Raw genomic sequence first — 20938 nt, forward strand, 5'->3', positions numbered from 1 at the left:
CTTGGGCCCCCTCAGGCCCCTCTGTTGAGCTCTGTTCTGTTCTGTGGGAGATTGGGGGGCCTAAAGGGGAGGGGCCACCACCTGCTCCCTGGGCCTTCATTCCAAGCCTTGGGCTGGTCCCCGCCTCCTTTGACCTCCAGACTCCCCCACCCTGACCCCTCCCTCTCGGCCTGGGATGCCACCACCGCTTCCTCCCTCCCTCCAAGGTGGCATCCCCACAAGGGCACCTCCCGCCCCTTGCCCAGCCCAGGTGTGCTGCCCCTCCTCCCGCTCCCCTCCAGGTGCAGCCAGGCCTCCCTCCTCCTGAGCCCCTCCCCCCAACCACACCCTTTGTCCCCTGTCCCCACCCAGTCAGAAGGGTCAGGAGGGCAGGGATCAAGAGGAGGGTCACGGGCCACAGCCCCACCTGTCCAGGGAAATCAAGAGACCACACTCCAATTGGTGAAAGGCGGTTTCACCGCTAATGGAGTTGGCCTTTTTGGGGATGCACTGATTGGACAAATGTTCAGTGCATCCCATTTAGATGTGCACATTAATCTGCAGAACATGGTCCACATGCAGATCTTATCTCAGGAATGTCTGGAGTTGTATAAGACACTCTCCAAAGACATGGGTCATTAAGGAAGGAGACCTGGGGTCTCTCCTCCCTGGGTTTTTCTATAGGGACTCAGGAAGGAGAAGGAAGGAAGAGCCAGGGTTTTCCACAATAAAGGACCCATCTGGATGGGCCCCAAAACACCTGGAGGAGCAGTTTGAGAAACTTACAGTCAACTCGCAATTAATTCGCCACAAACCAGGAAAACCTTGGTTTGTGGTGAATTTATTAGATAGTGGATTTATTCCGTGCCTTCTTGGAAGGCGTGGGATCAACCCACTACTTCCGGTGTCTAGATTGAAGTCCAGACACCATTTTGACAGTTTTCTGGACTAAATTAGTCCGGAAAACTGTGGGAATGCCATTCCCTCCCCCACATCCCCCAAACCTCCTTTAAAAGTAAAATAAATTTAAGTAAGTTTATTTTACTTTTAAAAGGGGTTTGGGGGCTGTGGGGTAGGAGGCTAGGGTCTGCAGATGTTCTGCTCAGCCAGTCCCAGAAGAACGTCTAGACACCCACCCCAGAAAGCAGGGATGGGTGTAGACAGGCCCCCAGGAGCATCCACGTTTTTTAAATGCAGATGCTCCTGGGATAAAGGGCTGCCTGGAAGCGCTCTTGGACTTTGACTCATATCATCCTAATCGCTAGTAAGCTGACTGGGATTTCAGCAAACTGACCTCCAAAACATGTTGAGAAGCACAATTTGAAGGGCTATCCAGATAGGACACAAAATGTGCGCCCTCCTGCGTTTTTCTGAGAGGTGTCAGATGACGGCCCACGTAAACGTGAATGCATTCCTCACAAAGCAGGAAAACCCTGCTTTGTTTCAAGGTAATTTAACTGCTGGAAAGACATGGGTCTTTCAGGAGACCTGTGTCTTTCCAGGTAAGGGAGCGGTGTAGATGGGACTGGGAATTGCGCCGTGCGACTTCCAGTTCCCCTCTATACAATCTACCTTGGATTTCTTGGGCTCCTGGAGCCCCAGAAATGTAAGAAACCCCCTCCCCAAACACCTTCCCCAAGGGCTGCATTGGAATTGCATTTGTATTTTCCAGTGTAGCCCCTGAGGAAGGCTGGCCCATTAGTGGCTGCCAGTTGCCTGGTAGTCATCCCCCCTCTTCTGGAGCTGTGTCTCCCGATGGGCCTTGATGCTCCTTGGGTTCACTTTGGGCCCTCCACCCACCCCACCTCACCTGGACGCACCTGGAAGGAGGCCTGGCTGCTGGGGGTCATGGAGGAGGAGAAGCAGGAAGAGGAGGGGTCACTGACACAGCTTGTGGTTTTTGCAGGGCCTTCCCGGATGGAGGACGCCAAGGGACAGTGACCCATCGAGGGACATGAACTGCAAGGGACTCTGATCAGCGAGGGACTCTGACCATTGTGGGACGCTTGACATTGAGGGACCCTGATCAGCAAAGGACCCTGGCCATCGAGGGACCCTAACCATCGAGGGATGCTTGACATTGAGGGACCCTGACTGGCGCCTGTAAGAAAAGGCATGGCCAGACTTACCTGGCCAAAGAAGTTGCGGTGCTGGGCGTTCCCCACCGCCATTCTTGCCGGAGGGGGGCTTCTTCCTCCCAGAAGCCCCCTCGGATGGCGGGAAGGTTTCCCGCCGGTGGGGCAGGGGGCCAATGGGGCATCTGGCCACGCCCACCTCAGGTGAGGCCTGAGCTGGCCTCACCCTCCCGGGGGCAGCCTTTATAAGGCTGCTCCTGGCTCACAGGCAGGCACTCGGCCTGCAACAGCTGATCCAAGGCCCCCCTCCCTCCTCTGCAAATCCCAGGACTCACAGCCCAGCCGCTAGAGGAGAAGAGACGCCCTTGGACAGCGCAGTGAGAGAGGCCCCCTAGTCTGTGTGTTGTAGTTTTATCTTGTGGATTTGTGTAGTCTAATATTGTATTCTTTAATGTCTGGGTAGAATAAATGTACTCTTTTCTTTTTAATCTGGCACTTTCCTTAGATTCCTTTTGGGAGGGAGACCCAAACTGCCCAGGACCTGCAACTCAGGCCCCATCCACACTGACCCTTCCATGCAGGTTGAACGGCATATGAGCTGGATCTAGATTTCACTCTCTCCCAGGATCTGATCCCAGATTATCTGCTTTGAACTGAATTTATGTGTCTGCACTGCCAGATAATCTTTGTTAAACAGATAATCTGGGATCACATTCTGCTACGTAGGGCAGGGTAGATCCAGCCTGAGTCTGCACTGACCATCTTATACAGTTCTACCTGCATGAAATGACAGTGTAGATAAAGCTATAGGCCCCATCTGCACTGCCATATAATCTGTTTTCAGAATGCTTGTTAATTGTGGTTCAACCTGGTAGTGTAGGGCCCCTTCTACACAGCTTTATAAAATCCAGGTTCTCTGCTTTCAACTGGATTATTTTGCAGAGTAGATTGATTCAGGTAATCCATTTCAAAACAGATAATGTGGAATATCTGCCTTGATATTCTGGATTATAGGGAAGTGTAGAAGGACCCTAGATGGGTCCTAAGAGGAGGAAATGAGAGGAGATGACAATGTTCCCATGTAGGCTGGATCTACACTGCCCTATATATCTCAAAATCTGATCCCAGATTATCTGCTTTAAACTGGATTATATGAGTCTATACTGGGAGAAGCAGATAGTCTGGGACCAGAAACTGGGATATGGGACAGTGCAGATCCAGCCTGAGTTCATACTACATGAAATGATAATGTAGGTAAGGTTCTAGGCTCCATTAACACTGGCATAGAATCCCGTTTCAGAATACATATTACCTGCAGTTCAAACTGGATTCTATGACAGTGTAGATGGAGCCATGGCATATAGTCTGTGTTGTATAGGCTTTGTAACCAGGGTTGTCATGTTGGGCAACCCTGACATCAGTTGTGATTTAATATTCTATAGTCTGTTTTGTTTACTTTCTGTAACCATTTCTATAATGTCTGCTCTATAGTGTTAAAAGATCTTTGCTTAGAATAAATGTATCCGTTTCTTTTGAATGTGGCGCTTTCCTTGGATTCCTTTGGGGAGGGAGACCTTACAACTCAGGACTTACAACTCAGGCCCCATCCACACTGACCCTTTCATGCAGGTTGATCTGCATTGTAGGGTGAGTGTAGACTCATCCATATATGTCTGTACTGAACATATAATCCAGTTCAAAATGCATGCAATGTACAGTTTAGATGGAGCCAAAGGCCTCATTTGCACTGCCGTATAATCCAGTTTTAGAATTTGGATTAAATGCAGTTCATAATGGATGATATGGCAGTGTAGGTGGGGCCTAAAAGGAAGAAGTGAGAGAAGACAACAATGCTACTATGTAAGATGGATCCACACTGCCCTGTTCCCCAGGATCTGATCCCAGATTATCTGCTTTAAACAGGATTATATGAATCTGCACTTCCAGATAATCTGGGATAAACAGATTATTTGGTATAGGATCCTGGGATATGGGACAGTGTGGAAGGGATCGTAGTCTGTGCAAATGTGTGTGTCATTAAACTGTGTCATGTTGAGATCATGTTGTGACCACGATGACATGGCTGTGCCAATAAAGTTTGTTAAATTCCATTAAGAACTGCTTGTGTGTGTGTTTTAAAATGCTTCGCTGGGGGGATCTTGTCCTTGTGGAAATGCAAAAGTGTAGATAGTAGCGAACCCTGTTCTTAGTAGTCTGCAAATGGAGAATGTGTCCAAAGTGTTGTTTGTTTGTTTTTTTTGTGTTTTTTTTTGTTGTGTCAGGAGCGACTTGAGAAACTGCTTGTATTAAAGATAGTGAACATTTCAAGAAAAGAGGTGCCTGTTCTTATGTTGGCAGTAACATAAGTGGATGCACAAGAGTCCAATTTTTTATATTTAAAATCGGAGAATACAGTTATTTTGCTACATTTGTTCTGATTCTCTTTTTAAAATCTTTCTACTCCCATTATGTCAGAAATCGTGAATTTTGGATGGTTGCTTTGTTTGTTTTTCATGTCAGGAGTGACTTGAGAAACTGCAAGTCGCTTCTGGTGTGAGAGAATTGGCCATCTGCAAGGACATTGCCCAGGGGACACCTAGATATTTTGGTGCTTTATCATCCTTGTGGGAGGCTTCTCTCATGTCCCTGCATGGGAAGCCAGAGCTGATAGAGGGAGATCATCCACACTCTCCTTGGATTTGAAACTGCAACCTGTCGGTCTTCAGTCCTGCTGTCACAGGGATTTAACCCACTGCGCCACCGGGGCTCCTTAGTCCAAGCTGTGAAGCTGTGGCGAAAAAGTCTAATGCGAATCTAGGCTGCATCAGTAGGAGTCTCATGCCTCAATGGAGGGGAGCCACAGTCCCATTCTGCTTGCACTGGGATCATCCTGTGTTCCTTTCTGGAGACAACAATCCAAGAAGAAAAGGGACAGGCCGAAGTGTCCAGAGAAGGAAGGGCCACCCAAAGGGTCAATGAATGTTTGCAGATTGTTCTTTTCAGAGCCAAACTAGACATCCCAGGGAAGAACACACTGGATGTAAGGAGTCGGCTGATACCAGTCTCTTTGAGCAAATGCCCAAAAAAGACAAAGCAATGAATATGTAGCTTTCCTAGTCTTAGGGTGACACCACACTATAGAACAAATGCCCTTTGAGCCCATGTGAACTACTTTGCCTCAAGGCTGTGGAATCCTGGGAGTTGTAGTTTAGCTGACAGGGTCAGTGCAGATGGGGCCTGAGTCTTAAAGTGCATCTGTGCTATAGAATTAACTCGCTATTGAAGTAAAAGACAGTCTTTTAACTTATGGAGATATATATGGATGAGTCCAGGTGGCCTTTTATTGTATCGTACTGTCAAATAATGCAGAAGAAACATGGTACGGATCAAGCTCCAGCGCATGCTTCAGCTCAAGTGACTTGTGTTAACAAACATACATTACTTTCAATAGCTGTAATGTAAAAAAGTAACACTTAAATGCAACTATTTTATGAATTGTTTACTTCCAGGGAGTTGGTCTTGTGACTGTTACTAAAGACTCTTCCAAAGTAACTTCCTAGGAAAACATGTAAGCAGGGTGACATTAGCCGGCACTGTCAATAATCATTCAAGGATTTGAAGAATGCATCTACACTGTAAAATGAATGCAGTTTTTTTTAGACGGATAAAGCCGGGTAGAAATAATAATAATAATAATAATAGTCTAAAAACTGTGGTGATATTTTAGAATACCTACAGTATCAAAATGTTCTGGTGCCACTCCACATTAGCAATCTCTGGATTCCATAGCATTGAACCGTGGCAATCAAAGTGGTGTCAAACTGCATTAATTCTACATTGTAGAAGATGAACCTTTAGTCCTTACAAACAAAATACATTTCTCTCTCTTAAGGGTGTATCTGCTCTGCAAATGTCATGGCTCAATGCTATGGAATTCTGGGAATTGCAGTTTTGCAAGGTCTGCAGCCTTCTGTGTCAAAGAATGCTGAGAAAGTGAAATGCTTTGCAAACTAAACGACAACTCCCAGGATTCCATCGCACTGGACCACGAATGTCGGCGTGGGGTCAAACTAATCCTAAGTCCAGAGCTCTAACCAATTCACCAAGCTGCCTCTCTGTTTCTGGCACTTTTGGGCAAAGAAGGCGGAAGTCCTGTCAAACTACATCTCCCAGGGTTCCCTGGTGTTCAGGTGCCTTTCCCCAGGTGAGTCAGTTCCTCCTCTTGTCCTCCAGGGGGCCCTTGCCATGTGCTGCAGTGCCAGTGTTTATTCCAGGAAGGAAAGTGAAAGAAGCCAAAGCTGAACACATTGAACCCCAGCTGCCTGTTTCTCCTGAAGATGTTTCTCTTTGTTATTGAAGACCCCCAATCCCACCCCTAATTAAAAGAAAACATAGCTTGATCTGTGGGAATTGCAGTTTCCCAAGGATGGAAGTCCAGATGAATTGGAAATGGCCTCCATCCCCATGACCTCCCTTGTGCCTCCCAAGAACCAGCAGTAGCCCACACTCCATAGCCCCCAAGTCCCTGCACACGAGCATTCACCCCCAGCTCAGCCGTTTGACTCAAGCCCGTATGCTCCAGCAAATCTCCGCAGCTTCAATGGAGATCGCCCAGTTGATCTTCTCCCTTCCTCAAGTGATATTGAAAAAAAAAAATTAAGAAGAGGAAACAGCAGTGAACCTCAAGATTCTGAATTTAGTTTCATTTTCAGCTTAAAATTCATCCCCTTTTCGGGAAAACAATTGGCTTCTTAGGCACGCCATGACCAACTCAGGCTGTGTCTACGTCGTCTCATTAATACAATTTGACAGCACTGTGTCTGCCTTAATAAAGGCAATCTCCAAGTTATGAACAAGACAGGTTCTGTAGGTCTGTTCTAAAGTTTAATTTGTATACCTTTTTAAAGTGTATCTCCAGATATATATTAGCCATCCCCTACCATGTGTTGCTGTGGCCCACATGGGGGTTCTGTGTGGGAGGTTTGGCCCAATTTTATCGTGGGTGGGGTTCAGAATGCTCTTTGATTGTAGGCGAACTATAAACCCCAGCAAGTACAATGCCCAAATGTCAATATTCTATTTTCCCCAAACTCCACCAGTGTTCACATTTGGGAATTTTGAGTATTTGTGTAGAGTTTGGTCCAGACCCATCATTGTTTGAGTCCACAGTGATCTCTGGATGTAGGTGAACTACAACTCCAAAACCAAAGGACACTCCCCACCAAACCCTTTCAGTATTTTCTGTTGGTCATGGGAGAACTGTGTGCCAAGTTTGGTTCAATTCCATCGTTGGTGGGGTTCAGAATGCTCTTTTATTGTACGGAAAACTATAAATCCCAGCAACTACAACTCCCAAATGACAAAATCAATTTTTTGAGTGAAGGACATACATTGGGTTGTTAGGTGTCTTGTGCCCAAATTTGGTGTCAATTCGTCCAGTGTTTTTTGAGTTCTGTTAATCCCACAAACGAACATTATATTTATATATATGTATATATATGTATATGTGTGTATATGTGTGTGTGTGTATATATATATATATATATATATATATATATATATATATATATATAAAATGTCCAACTGCCCATTGGAGGGAAGGATAGGATGAAGTAGGATAGGATGAGAAGAAAGGAAAGCTTAGAGAAGACAATGATGCTGGGGGAAATTGAAGGAAAAAGGAAGAGGGGCCGACCAAGGGCAAGATGGATGGATGGCATCCTTGAAGTGACTGGATTGACCTTGAAGGAAGCGGGGGGTGGTGATGGCCAACAGGGAGCTCTGGCGTGGGCTGGTCTATGAGGTCACGAAGAGTTGGAAACGACTGAACGAATGAACAACAAACATACACACACACACAGACACATACACACACACCTCTTCTTCGTGGTCTCCGTGAATCACACAATTCACTGTTTGGAACCTTCTACAATCTAAAATGTTTTGGCGATAACCATGCCCACCATCATCCTGGGATAACTGGTTGCCACCAAAACCCCTGTTTTGATTATAAAATAGCATTGATTGTAACAATTTCAGTAACAGCAACAGAGAAAAAAGCTTTATTCATATATACAAACAAATTTATGTATATAAAGATGCACCCTATTTGTAGAGATGTTTACAAGGAGGAATAGTGTGACTAGGCAGTTCCAAAAAATTGGCCCAATGTTACCTAAGTTCCGCGCTTTAACATGGCCCTCCGCTCTACAATCCTGACATTTTAATGCCCATGAACATTATCCTCCCAGCCCTGTCTTTCTGAATTATGCACTTTCCCTTAGCTCTGTCTAGGAATTTGCACAAACCCAGAGCCCTCTGAACTCAGCACTTTTATCGTTCTGTATGGTACTGTTTGTATGTTATGTTTTATTGCCATATGTTTTCATTTAGTTTTATTTTGATGGCATCTTATGGAGTTATGTTTTTAACTTTGTGCTCTCTGGGCTCGTCCCTTGTAAGCCGCCCCATTCCCTTAGGGGAGATGGAGGTGGGGTATAAAAATAAAATTATTATTGTTGTTGTTGTTGTTATTATCTTAGAATAAAAGAAACAGGGTAATTTTAAAGTAGTCAGGATATTGAAAAAAGAAATATGTCATACATGCAGGACCTGTATGGTGTTTTCATGTTTACAACATGGTAAAACAAGCATATGACCATCTACAATCTAGCTATCTATCCATCCCATTTAATTGAGACTGGATGGTTCAGAAGAAAATTAGCCATAATTTGCAGCGGCTATTTGAGATAGATGGTCATGATGGCTACCATCATCAGGAGATATAATTTCTATCAGAAAAGGAATATTGCAAGTGGTAAGGGCTGAATGAGGCATGTAACCTAAGGTCTTTTGCAAAGAAAATAAATGATTTTATTACTACTAATTTTCATTACAAGAGAGAAATGTGACTGAAAAGAAGGATATACAGTGCAAAGAAGATTTAAGAGCAAAGCCGTATATACCTATTTGCACTACAATATAACCCTATACCGGTTTTGCTCAGAACTAAGCTGCACTGAGGAAAGTCTTGAAAAAGTTACTTTTCTGAACCGCAATTTGCCCAACCCATGATTGTGGGAGTTGAACCCAAAATATATATTTTCAAGCTTGGAAATAAATGACACTTTCCCAGATAAATGTGTACACCTTAGTCATGCAGATATCATGATGAATTCAGTCGTCTTCTTGCTTAGTTAGAAGAGAGAGCACATAAAGAACCACAAACAAGGGCACCAAAGCTTCAGGCTCTCCTGTTCCAGTAAGTTGAGCTTCGGTTTCCTGAACGGTCACTCCACTCATTTCAATCATTGCTCCCATTATAAGCATCTCTTCTTCAGATAAGAGCTGGATGTCTACAGTAAATTTCTTTTCATCATTGCTTAGAATATTGTCTAATATTATATCGATCTTTGGAAACATAAAAGAAGCAAAATCAAACCACACAAATCAAAATATTCATTGTAAATAAAAAGTCATTGTTGCTCTTTGGAAAAACTATAGCGCACAGCCATGTATCACAATTTGATTATGGAACTCTTTTACCATAGTTAGTTCTGCCAGTGCTGAGAAGCTAGCAGCCACAATACATTTTACATTTTAGAAAGGCAGAGGTATATAGAAGGCTCATATGAACTCATGCCCTTTTGCACCACACAGTTATAGTGCCATTGATCCACTTTAATCAGCATGGATGCATCATATGGAATCCTGTGGGGGTTTTTTGTTGTTGCTGCTGCATTAAAACTTAAAACTGTCTGTAAATCCCAGGATTCCATAGAATTCACATTTATTTCAGTTTTGTAAAAGGAGTATCTACAATCTATTAACATGTCTGGCAAAACATATAGGGAATGTGTAATTAGAGTTCTCACTTACCAGTGCCAGCTGCTTGGGCACAATCTTCCTTTCCACAGATTCTTCCAAGAGCATCAATTGTTCTTCTTCCAGTTCTGAGAAAGAGAGCAAAATAATCAGTGGAAGGTAAGGGTTCCACACTAGGGCAGAATGGCTGAAGCAGAGAGCTGGTATTCTTATCAGCAATACGATAAGAAAGAGCCATAGTTTGCTCTAGCATGCTGGGACATGCAAATGAAGCTGAGTTATTGTCCTCTCACAGTAGTAACTATGAGTCATTGGCAAATCTGTGAGAAACTCTAGGAGAATATGCAATGAGTTATTTGTCCATGATGTATTATTACTGAACAGATCTAGATGCCTTTCAAGAGGGCCGTGGGAAATTTCAAGCAGTTTGAGATTTGAAATCCAGCACTTTTCTGCAAGATCAACCTCTGTACAACAGAATCAGAAGAGCCTTATGGGATGAAAGGTCTTTTAGTGACAAACATTCAAATGGTCACTGTATTTTGGAAGTTGTGATACATACCATCTAAGGCATCTAGAAAATAAACAACTGCCTTTGCAAGTTCAGTGATGATGACTCCACTGCAATCTTATAAACACTAGAGGAGGCGGAGCATGGGAAGTGAACGGTTTTAGACCCGTGTTTGTCTTTCCACCGAAATATAATTAATTAAACCCTATACATTCAACTTATAGCTATCTGAAAGATATCTGCAAGTCTTTCTGAAAGCTCAGTGCAGAAAGTGGGAGAGTTTTTCAAGGTTTTCCCTGCAGTTAGAGCGAGATAGAAATAAATCAGCCAGGCATTCTCCCAACTCCTGACTCCAGCCATCATAAATCATCATGGATCAGGCTGGAGGAAACTCTGACACCTCAAAGAAGGTCGACAAATGACAAACTGGGCTATTTAATGGCATTAATGAATGAAACAAACTCTTCTATTAGAAGCTTAGCATCTGAATTTGTAGAGATTAAACAAACTTTGTCAGAAATTAAACATGAAGATAATAATGAATCAAGAAATTGAGCAGTTAGAAAAAGAGACAAAGATATTGAGATCTAGATTAATTAATTTTGAGAACTGTCATCGTTGTCAGAATATTCGTCTGAAGGGGGTGCCAGAACATATTAAGGACTTAAGCCATTAATGAACTTGGAGGACCATCATAAGCCAGTTAGTGCTAGAACTGTGTGCTAATTATGGCCTAAACCTATCAAGAATGATATGGAGAGAGCTCATAAATTCCTCCCCACTTCAATAATCCTCAGGTTGCATCCCTCAGCAATACCATTGTGACTTTTGCCAGAGAAAAAAACCCTGAGATTTCATCTTCAAAAAGATGAGGACTATCTGGAACTTACGTTACAGGAATCACAAAATATTCATATACCCAGATTTGGCAAAGAAAACGAGGAAAGACGGGAAGCTCTATGACCAATATTTGGATGTCTAAACAAGGCTGGAATTAGATTTATGTGGAGTTTCCCTGCCACAATACTATTTTATAAAGATGGGGAAAAACATGCAGTTAAAACTTTGGGAGAAGGTGCTGAACTGTTCAAACAGTTTGATCTTTCCCGAGACATGGCCAGCGAGAAAACATCTGGCAGAGTGCCAGAAGACAGATGAGAGGAGCCAAAGGACACCCCATGAGAGGAGAGAGGAGGAGGAGAAGAGGCAGGGAGTAAACAAGACATAAAACTGGGAAGGAAGAGCACCAACAATATATGGCAACTAGAAGCACAGACAATCAGCCATAATTAACTTTTTTAAATCTAAAGGGGCAGGAGAACTATGTTATACATAACTGGTGTTTAAAGTGAAGAATGTGAATAATTATAAGGAACAATCCATAATTAGGGCATGGCTGGGTCTTTATTCATCTTATAAGTGTGCAGGGGGAGGTGACTGCCTTTGAGACATTGGGAGTTATAAAACTGGGAGGACGTTGTCCTTGAGTCTGAGATAAGGGATCAGTAGTGTTGTACTAAAATAAGTAAGGCGGGGAGGGGGTAGGGAAGATATCGGCCCTGAACAATCTGTCTGGGAGATGGCAAGAAGTAGGTTCTTCTTTGCCATTTCTCCCATGGGTAGCAGGGAGGAATCGAAATCCAGATTTTGGTGGGGGGGGGGGGGGGGAGAGGAAGGGATGGGAAGGGAAGGAACAGTTACTCAGAATTATGATATAAGGGGAATGGAAAGCATAAAGAATTATAAAGTGAATCATTTAAATGTTGATGGCTGGTTTATGGATTATGTTAGTGAATACCAACAGCCTTAAAAAAAAGACAGACTAGCAAACAACTGAAAATCCGATAACGGTGGCTCTTTTGCAAGAGACCCACCACGAAAAAGGGAGATCAAAAGTGTTAAATCTCGGGGAGTCGTCATTATTATAAAAAATTACCTAGATTTCAAAACAGGGAAAATCATTACAGATGGGGATGGCAGGTTTATAATGGTATGTGGAAAACTAAATAATTGCAAAGTTTCTTTTATTAGTGTTTATGGGCCCAACCAGAGGCAAAAAAGATTCATTAATAAAATCTTTTAAAAAAATAGAACAGGAGGCAGAAGGGGATATAATAACTGGATTTAGATCTATATAAGAAAAGGAAGAATAAGAGGGCTATTAATAATGGGGAAGAAAGTAACATTAATTTTAAGAAATAGAATATTTGGGAAGTTAATGAAAGAATGGGACAAAGAGTTAATACTCCCACACATTATTCTGCCATTCATTTTCCACATTAGATTATTTTTTCATCAGCAACAATAATGTGTTGCCTATAGTTGAAGCATCATAAGGAAGTAGATGGCCAGGGGACCAGGCACCTCTCTTTCTTAAGCTGGGATGCAGTAGTAGGAAGAAGAAATACAAGTGGAGATTTAATCCACTGGTTACATTTAAGGAAGTTAAAAGATGAAATAAAGACTCTAATCTGGGGAGACAGTTCTGAGAAGTAATTAAGGAACTTTACAAAGATAATCAAGCACAATTATTGATCAGTGGTATCAGAACAAAAACAATTAAGATTAAAAGTGGGACTAAACAAGATTGCCCTCTCTCACCCATCCTCTTTGCATTGACAATAGAGCCCTTAGCAAATTTTATTAGAAAAAATGTCAAAATCAAAAGATTTAAAATTGGGAAAAAGGTAATTAAAATTAATTTATTTGCATATGATACCATAGTTTTATTGCAGGTACCGGAGGACTTTATAAAATAAGTTATTAATACCATAAGACATTCAAGAACTTATCAGGGTTGGCTATTAACATACAAAAATCAGAAATATTACATAAAAATCTGACTCCGGAAGAGCTAAAAGAAATACAGACCATCACAGGGACAAAATTGGGGGAGAAGAAGTTAAAATATTTAGGGGTTTATATTCCCAAAAAATTAAATAACATAACTCAATCAAACTATAACAATTTCTGTAAAAAAAGTAAAAAATCAAATGTGCAATTGGAAAAATTGAAATTGGGATATGTCCAGCAAAATTAAGATTGTCAAAATGATGATTTTTCTCAAATTTTTATTCCTGTTCCAAGTTCTCCCATATAGTATTCCCAGAAAAATAATCAAGAAATGGGACAAATAAGTTAAAATTGAATAGCAGGAACAAATAAAAATAGAATTGCCAACTCAATATTTTACTCTCCAGAAGGAAATGGAGGATGAGGGGGCCCCACTAAATTTACAAAATTATTTTGAGGCCTGCCAGTTAACAGGATTAATAGAATTAGATTTAGATGATTCAAGAATATTATTATTAAACTTTATTTGTACCCCGCTAGCATCTCCCGAAGGACTCGATGCGGCTTACAAAGGCCAAGGCCTCAACACACAATACAACAATACAAAACCTAAAGCAAATTAAAAACAATTAAAGCAATATAAACAACAAGCAATAAACAATACACTAAGACACAATAAAACTGAGCCGGGCCAGAGTAATGGGTACAGGATTAAAAGTGCTGATGTGACAGGAGGTATGTAGGATTATAGGGCAAGTGCAGTGTGCAGTGTGCGGCAATCTTAGTTTTAATAAAGTGCTTATGGGACTTGGTATTGGAGATTTCCTATTCTGGGAAGGCACATCGGAACAGCCAGGTCTTCAAGTTCTTTCTGAAGACTGCCAGTGTAGGGGCCTGTCTAAGATCTCTGGGGAGGGTGTTCCAGAGTCGGGGGGCCACCACAGAAAAGGCCCTGTCTCGTGTCCCCACCAAACACGCTTGCGACACAGGCGGGATCACGAGCAGGGCCTCTCCAGATGACCGAAGTGAACACGTGGGTTCGTAGACGGAGATGCGGTCACGCAGATAGGATGGTCCCAAACCGTTCAGGGCTTTGTAGGTAAGAATTGGGTCAGAATTGAAAAAAAAATTAACGGATGGGATCATTGCTTGTGCTTAAAAGGATGGATTGACAACAAATCTCTAAAAGAAATTAAAGGGCGGCAATGATCTCATCCCTGGAGTGTTGGAAAAAATGGCAGGGTAAATTCCCAATAAATAAAGTAGATATATTCCCAGTAGGGTTTCTAGACAATAAAAACAAACATATATTAGGCAAAGTGGTAACACATTTTAAACAAAATGGATTGAAATTGATAAGAGATCTCCTAAACTCAGATGGGACAATTAAGGACTGGGAGACAATAAAAAACAATTGTGGGCGATGTAACTGGCTCCTTTCAATGGATTGAAACAAAGGATCATGAAGTGGAGGAAACAAGAAGGCACAGAAACAGATTTTGATCAAATTTTAAAGTGGAAATTAGAAAAGGAGAAAGGCCTGATGGGTTTCATATGCAAGAAATTAGTTGGAAATCAATATAAATTGAAACAAACATTGATAGAGATGTGGAAAGAGGACCTGAATAACAATGATTTAGACACTGAATACTGGATCAATCAAAAATATCAAGTATATAAGGATAAACATAACTAAATCAACCACAAAATTGGCATAGATGTGGAAAAATTGGCTCCTATATACATATATGGTGGGAATGCAACAGAGTACAAGAATTTTATAATAAGGTAAAGAAGGAAATGGAAGAATTAATAGGGCATACATTGGTTTTGAATAAAAAAAGATTTTTTCACCTAGAAATTAGACAAGAACGAAAACATCAAGGATTGGGGGAAATTATAAAATACATGTTAGTTGCCGCCCAAGCAAATGTGGCCTTGGGTTGGAAAGACCATAGAAAGTGGGAAGTTAAAAATGGTATGGATACCTAGCAGACTTTATGCTCCAGAACTACATCCTTGAAAGAAGAACCAAATTCTTTATTTCGGTCATAAACCAGCACAGGAGAAATAAGAACCAAATATATATCAGGTCGAATTAAGAATAATTGACTTCTGAAATAGGGAAGATTGATAGATAAAGTTGAAGGAAAAGAAAAATATAAAGAACTGAACCATTCTCTTTCTACGATTGTTCAATTAAAATAATATTTGAATGAAGAAAAGTACTGTTCCCAGAAAGGGGGGGGGGGAAGGGGTGTAAAATCGATAGATACAACTGGGAGATAAAGGTAGATTAGACAAGGATAAGAACACTAATAAAATAATATTTGATATGTATTCTAAAATGGTGATGGGTTGGGATATTATTCTACCTGGGTCTGCAATAAAAACATATTTTAAAAAAAGAAATCCAGAACTTATCTGCAAGATCAACATCTGTGCAACTGAGTCAGCAGGGGCTAATGAGTTAAAAGGCCCTTTAGTGGCATACATTCAAATGGTCCCTGTATTTTCGAAGTCGTGATCCTTACCATCTAAGGCTTTGAGAAAATAGTGAACTGCTTTTGCAAGTTCAATGATGATGACTCCACTGCCATCATTTAAATTCTCCACCAGATCTTGTAATTCTGGGCCATTAGCCTTCAGCTTGCATTGGCCAGGGGCTTCAAGTGCCTCCTCCAGCTAATAGTATAAAGAAAAAAATGATATTAATGCCAACCAGTTACATGGACTTAAATGCAGGGATTTGGCACACAAATGCCAGCAAGGGTTGCTATTAGGGTTGGATAGGTTCATTCGAAAGAACCTGAAACTCGTAAAAAACTTTCGACTTTGGGGCTTTCAAAGCAATTTTGAATCATGCAGGAAATGTGGGAGGGGCAAATCCAAATTTGAACCACTTACCTTTTTTTTCAGAAATATTCCATAATGTTCGGATGTCTCCCAAAGTTATTTTAATTTTCACAGCCATTAAGCAACTTTGGTAAAGCCTAAACAGTTTTAAAATTTCATGGTTTCCCTTCCCCGGTGATGCAAAGAGGGATGAGGTGGGCATGGCTAAGCACAGCCATTGTTGTAGTTTGTGAAGGCTAGGCCCCCAATGGTAGAGATTGCAAAATTTCCCACACCGCTTTGTTGTTCATTAGCCAAAATGGCTGTAGGACCCCTATAGCTCAATAGCTGTCTGTAGCAGTCTTCATCTTAATATAAAATAAACGGATTGAATCTACAAAGGTGTCTAAAGAGAAGGCAGCAAAGCAACCCTAACCTTTTCTTTTTCTATCATCCCTGCAGTAAAGATACGTGTCCACCACAAAAGGGGAGCCTCCATGACTCTCCACATCTTCCTTTTCGGCAAAACGTGTGTCTTGGCTCCCCATGCCCTGCATCCTGATGTTTGCCATTATTTGCCATGATTTTTTCTTTTCGCCATTTTTCCCTAGCAGGGATCGAACTTGTGACCTCCCAGTCCTGGGGTTGGTGCACTTTCTCTGGGTCACCAACTGCCCTGTAGCAAATATCAATTTGGAACTTATACTTATTCACTTCCCAGCAGGAAAGGGGGGGGGGCATCCCTTGATGGGGTCTGTATATGATTTCTGTGCTCCACCAATTTAACACAGTTTGTGTCACAAAAAGTTTCTGGAGTAGAACAATACTTTCAAAGTGAAGACCACCCAATGAAACAGGAACTAACACATTTAAACCAGGAACAGATTTTCTTTATTAGTAAAAAAATGAGTTTTATAAAGACTGATTTTTTTTCCCTGGCAGGGATCGAACTCATGACCTCCTGGTTCTGTGGGGGGGGGGGGGGGATGCACTCTCTCAGTGAGCCACTGACCACTTAACAGCAAACAGCAATTTGGAACTTATACTTATATTCCCTACCCAGTGGGAAGCCAGTTCTTTTCCCTCTAATGGGGCCATTCTGGCTCTGATTCTTCATCCCTCCCTTTATAATCCCCTAGGATTGATGAGCTGGAGAGTCTGGCTTGCTATGGTACTTTGGGAAAATACATCTTTTGTGCATATAAAATTGCCCAAAAAGCTCTGTTTTTTCCTATGTGTTCCTACTTGCCCATGTGTTATGTTGTCTCATTGTTTTGTGCTCCTGAGACCCTAATCTATTCCCTTTCGCAGGAAACTATGTTCCTGATGCCGAAGAAGGGGGTCAGTCTAGATGTCCCTTGATGAGGTCTGTCTATGATTTCTGTTCCCCTCCAATTTAACACAGTTTGTGCCACACAAAGTTTCTGGAGGAGAACAACTACTTCCAAAGTAAAGACCACCCCCAAAAAAGGAAATAATACTTTGAAACCAGGAACAGATTTTCTTTATTATTAAAAATGGTTTTTTTTATAAAAACTTTTAAAAAAAATCCCTAGCAGGGATCAAACACATGACCTCCTGGTTCTGGAAGGGGTGTGCTCTCTCAGTGAGCCACCGGCCACTTTGTAGCAAATAGAAGTTTGGAACTTTTTCACTTCCCAGTGGGAAGCCAGGTCAGTCTATAAAAACTTTTTATAAAAACTTTGAAAATTTGCCATAAATCCATGGATAAGTCAAAAGTTATGAAACTTGGTGAGCTAACAGTGGTCCATGTGTTCTACAACTGTAGCAAGTTTAACCAGGATTGGTCTAAAAATGAGGGAGGGAGAATCCCCTGAAGTTTCCCCAGTTCCAGTGCTGGTTTTTTCCTACTGCACATGCGTGTCTGCCATTAACAAAGTGATTCGGAAGTTTCGGAAATTTTCATTTTTTTAAAAAAGTCGGAAGTGACTTTAGAATCGAACCAGCAGCAACCCCACATCCGAAACAAGTTTTGACCCATTTTTTTTAATCAACCAAGCCTAGTTCTATGTGATGAAATTTGAATCAAGAGCATGGAGTAGTGGGAGTAATTTTGAGGATGAATTTGGTTTGGTTCTGTCCTTTAAATCAGTTCTCATGTGAAAAGACTGATGCAAACATGAAATAGACAGCCACTGGCTAGTTTCAACTTTCCTGCCAAAGAGATTATAAATCAGATAATCTCCTAAAGATCCCTGCCAATAAGATTCCCTTGAAGGATGTGTGAAGGGGCTTCCTTGGAATACTATTATTCTGTGAAAGAGAAGCAATGGCTGCTGCGGAGCAGAGAAGAAAATCTACACATATTTCATCCTCTACTGCAAGAACAAAAGAGTTGCAAATGTTTTCTTTCTAGTGCTCTTTTATTCTTTTTCATAGCATGTTTTCAATGGTTTTTAACAATGACATTTTAATAAAAAAATTAATGTTAGCTTTGAGTCTCAGGATTGGGGGAAAGGAAGCATTTTTTTAAAAAAAGACTGTAATCAAAACAAAAACAGTAACACTCCTTTTTTGCACATTTTTTCAATTATTCTTCATATTTGGAGATTTTAATTTTTTATCAAAAGAATCTTGGATTTTGCAGGGGAAAAACACCATCAACTTAATGCAAAGAACAATGTATGTTGTGCATTGTGTTTTAAAGTACATTGGTTTCTAAAGAGTGATTTTCTCACTCTTTCTCTCAAAGGACAAAAGAATTTGTAAATAACTTTTACACATTTTCCAGTCAATAGATGCCAGCAGTCCCCAAGTTACAAACTTACTCAGGTAAGAACAGGGTTGCGACAAACGGAAGTGAGAGAAATCTACCCCTAAGAAGAGAATTGCGCTCTTGAAGAGTTATGAAGGGGGAAAGGTGTCTCCACTGAAGCTTTATCACCAATCCTAGTTTCCACAACAAGCCACATTTTTTCAAAATTCAGTTATCACAGGGAGAGAAAGTGAAGTGAGATCTTCTGAACAGGAGCACAGACAGGAAAACAAACACCACAGTGGTGATAATGCTAACCTATTTTCCCCCAAAGCTAAAGAAGATACATTTTTGGTTGGAGCTACACTTGACAATGGGAAATGGAGAATAATCTTGAATATCTCCAAATATGATATTGGGCTGGAAAGACACAAATGGGAGAGATCCACAAAGACAATATGGCAAAGGATTTGTGAAGGAAGGGCCAATGTGCTGGAAACAAATGGTGAGGAAATCCTCAGACTCAAAGGAAGAGCCTAACACACTACTTACCTGGAACATTAGCTTTTGTAGAAGGTCCGTGTTCCTCATTACAGCCACAAAGCCAGTTAGAAACACACCTCGCAGATTTTCAGATAATGATGAGAACTGTGCACATGTAGCTTCAACCGCCCAATGTATAGTTAATATACTGGACATTATAGGTACTAATAAAGAGAATTGAGAGCTCAGGATCAGATGTTATGAACCCATTTAAGAAAAAGGTAACCCAGAGCTAGGTATTTGGTATTAGTGGTAATACTTCATGTTTTTGAAAATATTACATTTATGTCACCATGCAAACCCAGCATAAAATGTTCTCAGCAAAGAGCACAAGCACAAGGAGGCATCTCACTGGTAAAATTAAATTTCAGACCTTTCTTAAATGGTTAGAATCTTTAAAATCCATATCCTCATCAGGAGTGAAGGTTTGACTTATTTGTTGTATTGAAATCGATTAATATTGGATTTAGAAGGCCTTTAAGATAAGGGTCTCCAACAGGGCATCTTCAGGTACCTAAAGATATCTTTAGGCCAGATCAAGGCAGGCCTTTATCCCAGAAGCATCCACATTAAAAAAAAAGTAGATGTTTCTGGGGGCTTTTCCACATCCACCCCAGAAAGCACACACTTTCTGGGGTGGGTGTTCAGATGTTCTTTCAGGAGTAGCCTGAGAGACGGGATGGAGGCCCCCTTCCTCACCCCAAGCCCCCAGATCCCTTAGAAAAGTAATAAAAACTTATGTGGCCTCCATTAGAAGTCTCGGCAAGTTCTCCTGGTGTGCAGAAATGACATGCCAGGGAAGCCAGGGGGGGGGGAGGAGTAAAATCCCCCCCCCCACTCTCCTGGCACGTAATTTCTGGGGGCTTGGGGGGTGGGAGTGGGCATTCCTAGTTTACTGGGTTTATTTAGCCCAGTAAACTGTGGGAATACTGTCTGAGTACTGCAATCCAGATTTGGAAATAGTGGATTTACCCCACACCTTCCAAGAAGGCACAGAATAAATCCACTATCAAATTAATTAGTTTTTCCTGGTTTGTAGTAAATTAATTTGGGACTTTCAAGAACATTATCTGGACAGCTCCTCCTTTATTGCGGGAGTTCCCGCAGTAAAGGTCCTGTCTGGACGAGCCCCCGGTATCCCATGTCTGACTCACAACATTCACCTTGATAGACATGATGGACAAGTCTACTCCCATGGCACAAATTCCTAAGGTATTCATCAGTTCGCCATTTTTAAGTGATAAAAATATGTATAGTATGGCTTTCCTTTGCCCTGAGGGTTTTTTTTTAAAAAATCCCACACTGCAGTAATATTGTGTTTTTCAGAACCTCATATTTCCTGAAATATTATTGAAACCAGACAATGAACTTATTTAAAACAGTGGTCTTCAACTTACTTACTTCAGAGCTTGCATTAAACCCCAACTTTTGAAACATGAACTTTACTTACTTTCACAACTCTTTCCCAAAAAAGTCTTTTTTTCTATGGAAAAAGCAAGCATAATAAGAACAACAGAGTCAAGTATATTATTCATGTGATCTGAATTAGAACAGAGTGTGAACAGATCCAACTGAATGTTTGTGGCGCTCCAAGAGCTTCTAACACAGTTATGCTGCAATGATGGTTTTAGTTGGTCTCAAACTGGCTTGGTGCACTTTTGG

General features: G+C 41.4%; 1 protein-coding gene across 1 annotated transcript; it reads right to left on the minus strand.

Moving 5' to 3' along the window:
- Positions 1 to 8020: 8020 nt before the first annotated feature.
- On the minus strand, positions 8021 to 19868 carry LOC137097368 (gasdermin-A2-like). The gene is made up of 4 exons (XM_067470035.1): positions 19286 to 19868; positions 15717 to 15867; positions 9933 to 10006; positions 8021 to 9464 (listed from the first exon to the last, which is right to left on the minus strand). Exons 1-4 carry the CDS (start codon positions 19430 to 19432, stop codon positions 9231 to 9233), a joined length of 606 nt encoding a protein of 201 aa, XP_067326136.1. The 5' UTR covers positions 19433 to 19868; the 3' UTR covers positions 8021 to 9230.
- Between the last annotated feature and the right edge of the window lie 1070 nt (positions 19869 to 20938).

The sequence above is a fragment of the Anolis sagrei genome, chromosome 6, assembly GCF_037176765.1.
Source record: "Anolis sagrei isolate rAnoSag1 chromosome 6, rAnoSag1.mat, whole genome shotgun sequence".
Lineage (NCBI taxonomy): Eukaryota > Metazoa > Chordata > Lepidosauria > Squamata > Dactyloidae > Anolis > Anolis sagrei.

Excerpts from the sequence above, each read along its gene's own strand:
- LOC137097368 (XM_067470035.1), bottom strand. The coding sequence starts at position 19,432 with ATGTCCAGTATATTAACTATACATTGGGCGGTTGAAGCTACATGTGCA. Across the intron at positions 15,868-19,285 it reads TACAAAAGCTAATGTTCCAG|CTGGAGGAGGCACTTGAAGC; the intron begins GTAAGTAGTGTG and ends TTATACTATTAG. Across the intron at positions 9,465-9,932 it reads TGCCCAAGCAGCTGGCACTG|ATCGATATAATATTAGACAA; the intron begins GTAAGTGAGAAC and ends ATGTTTCCAAAG.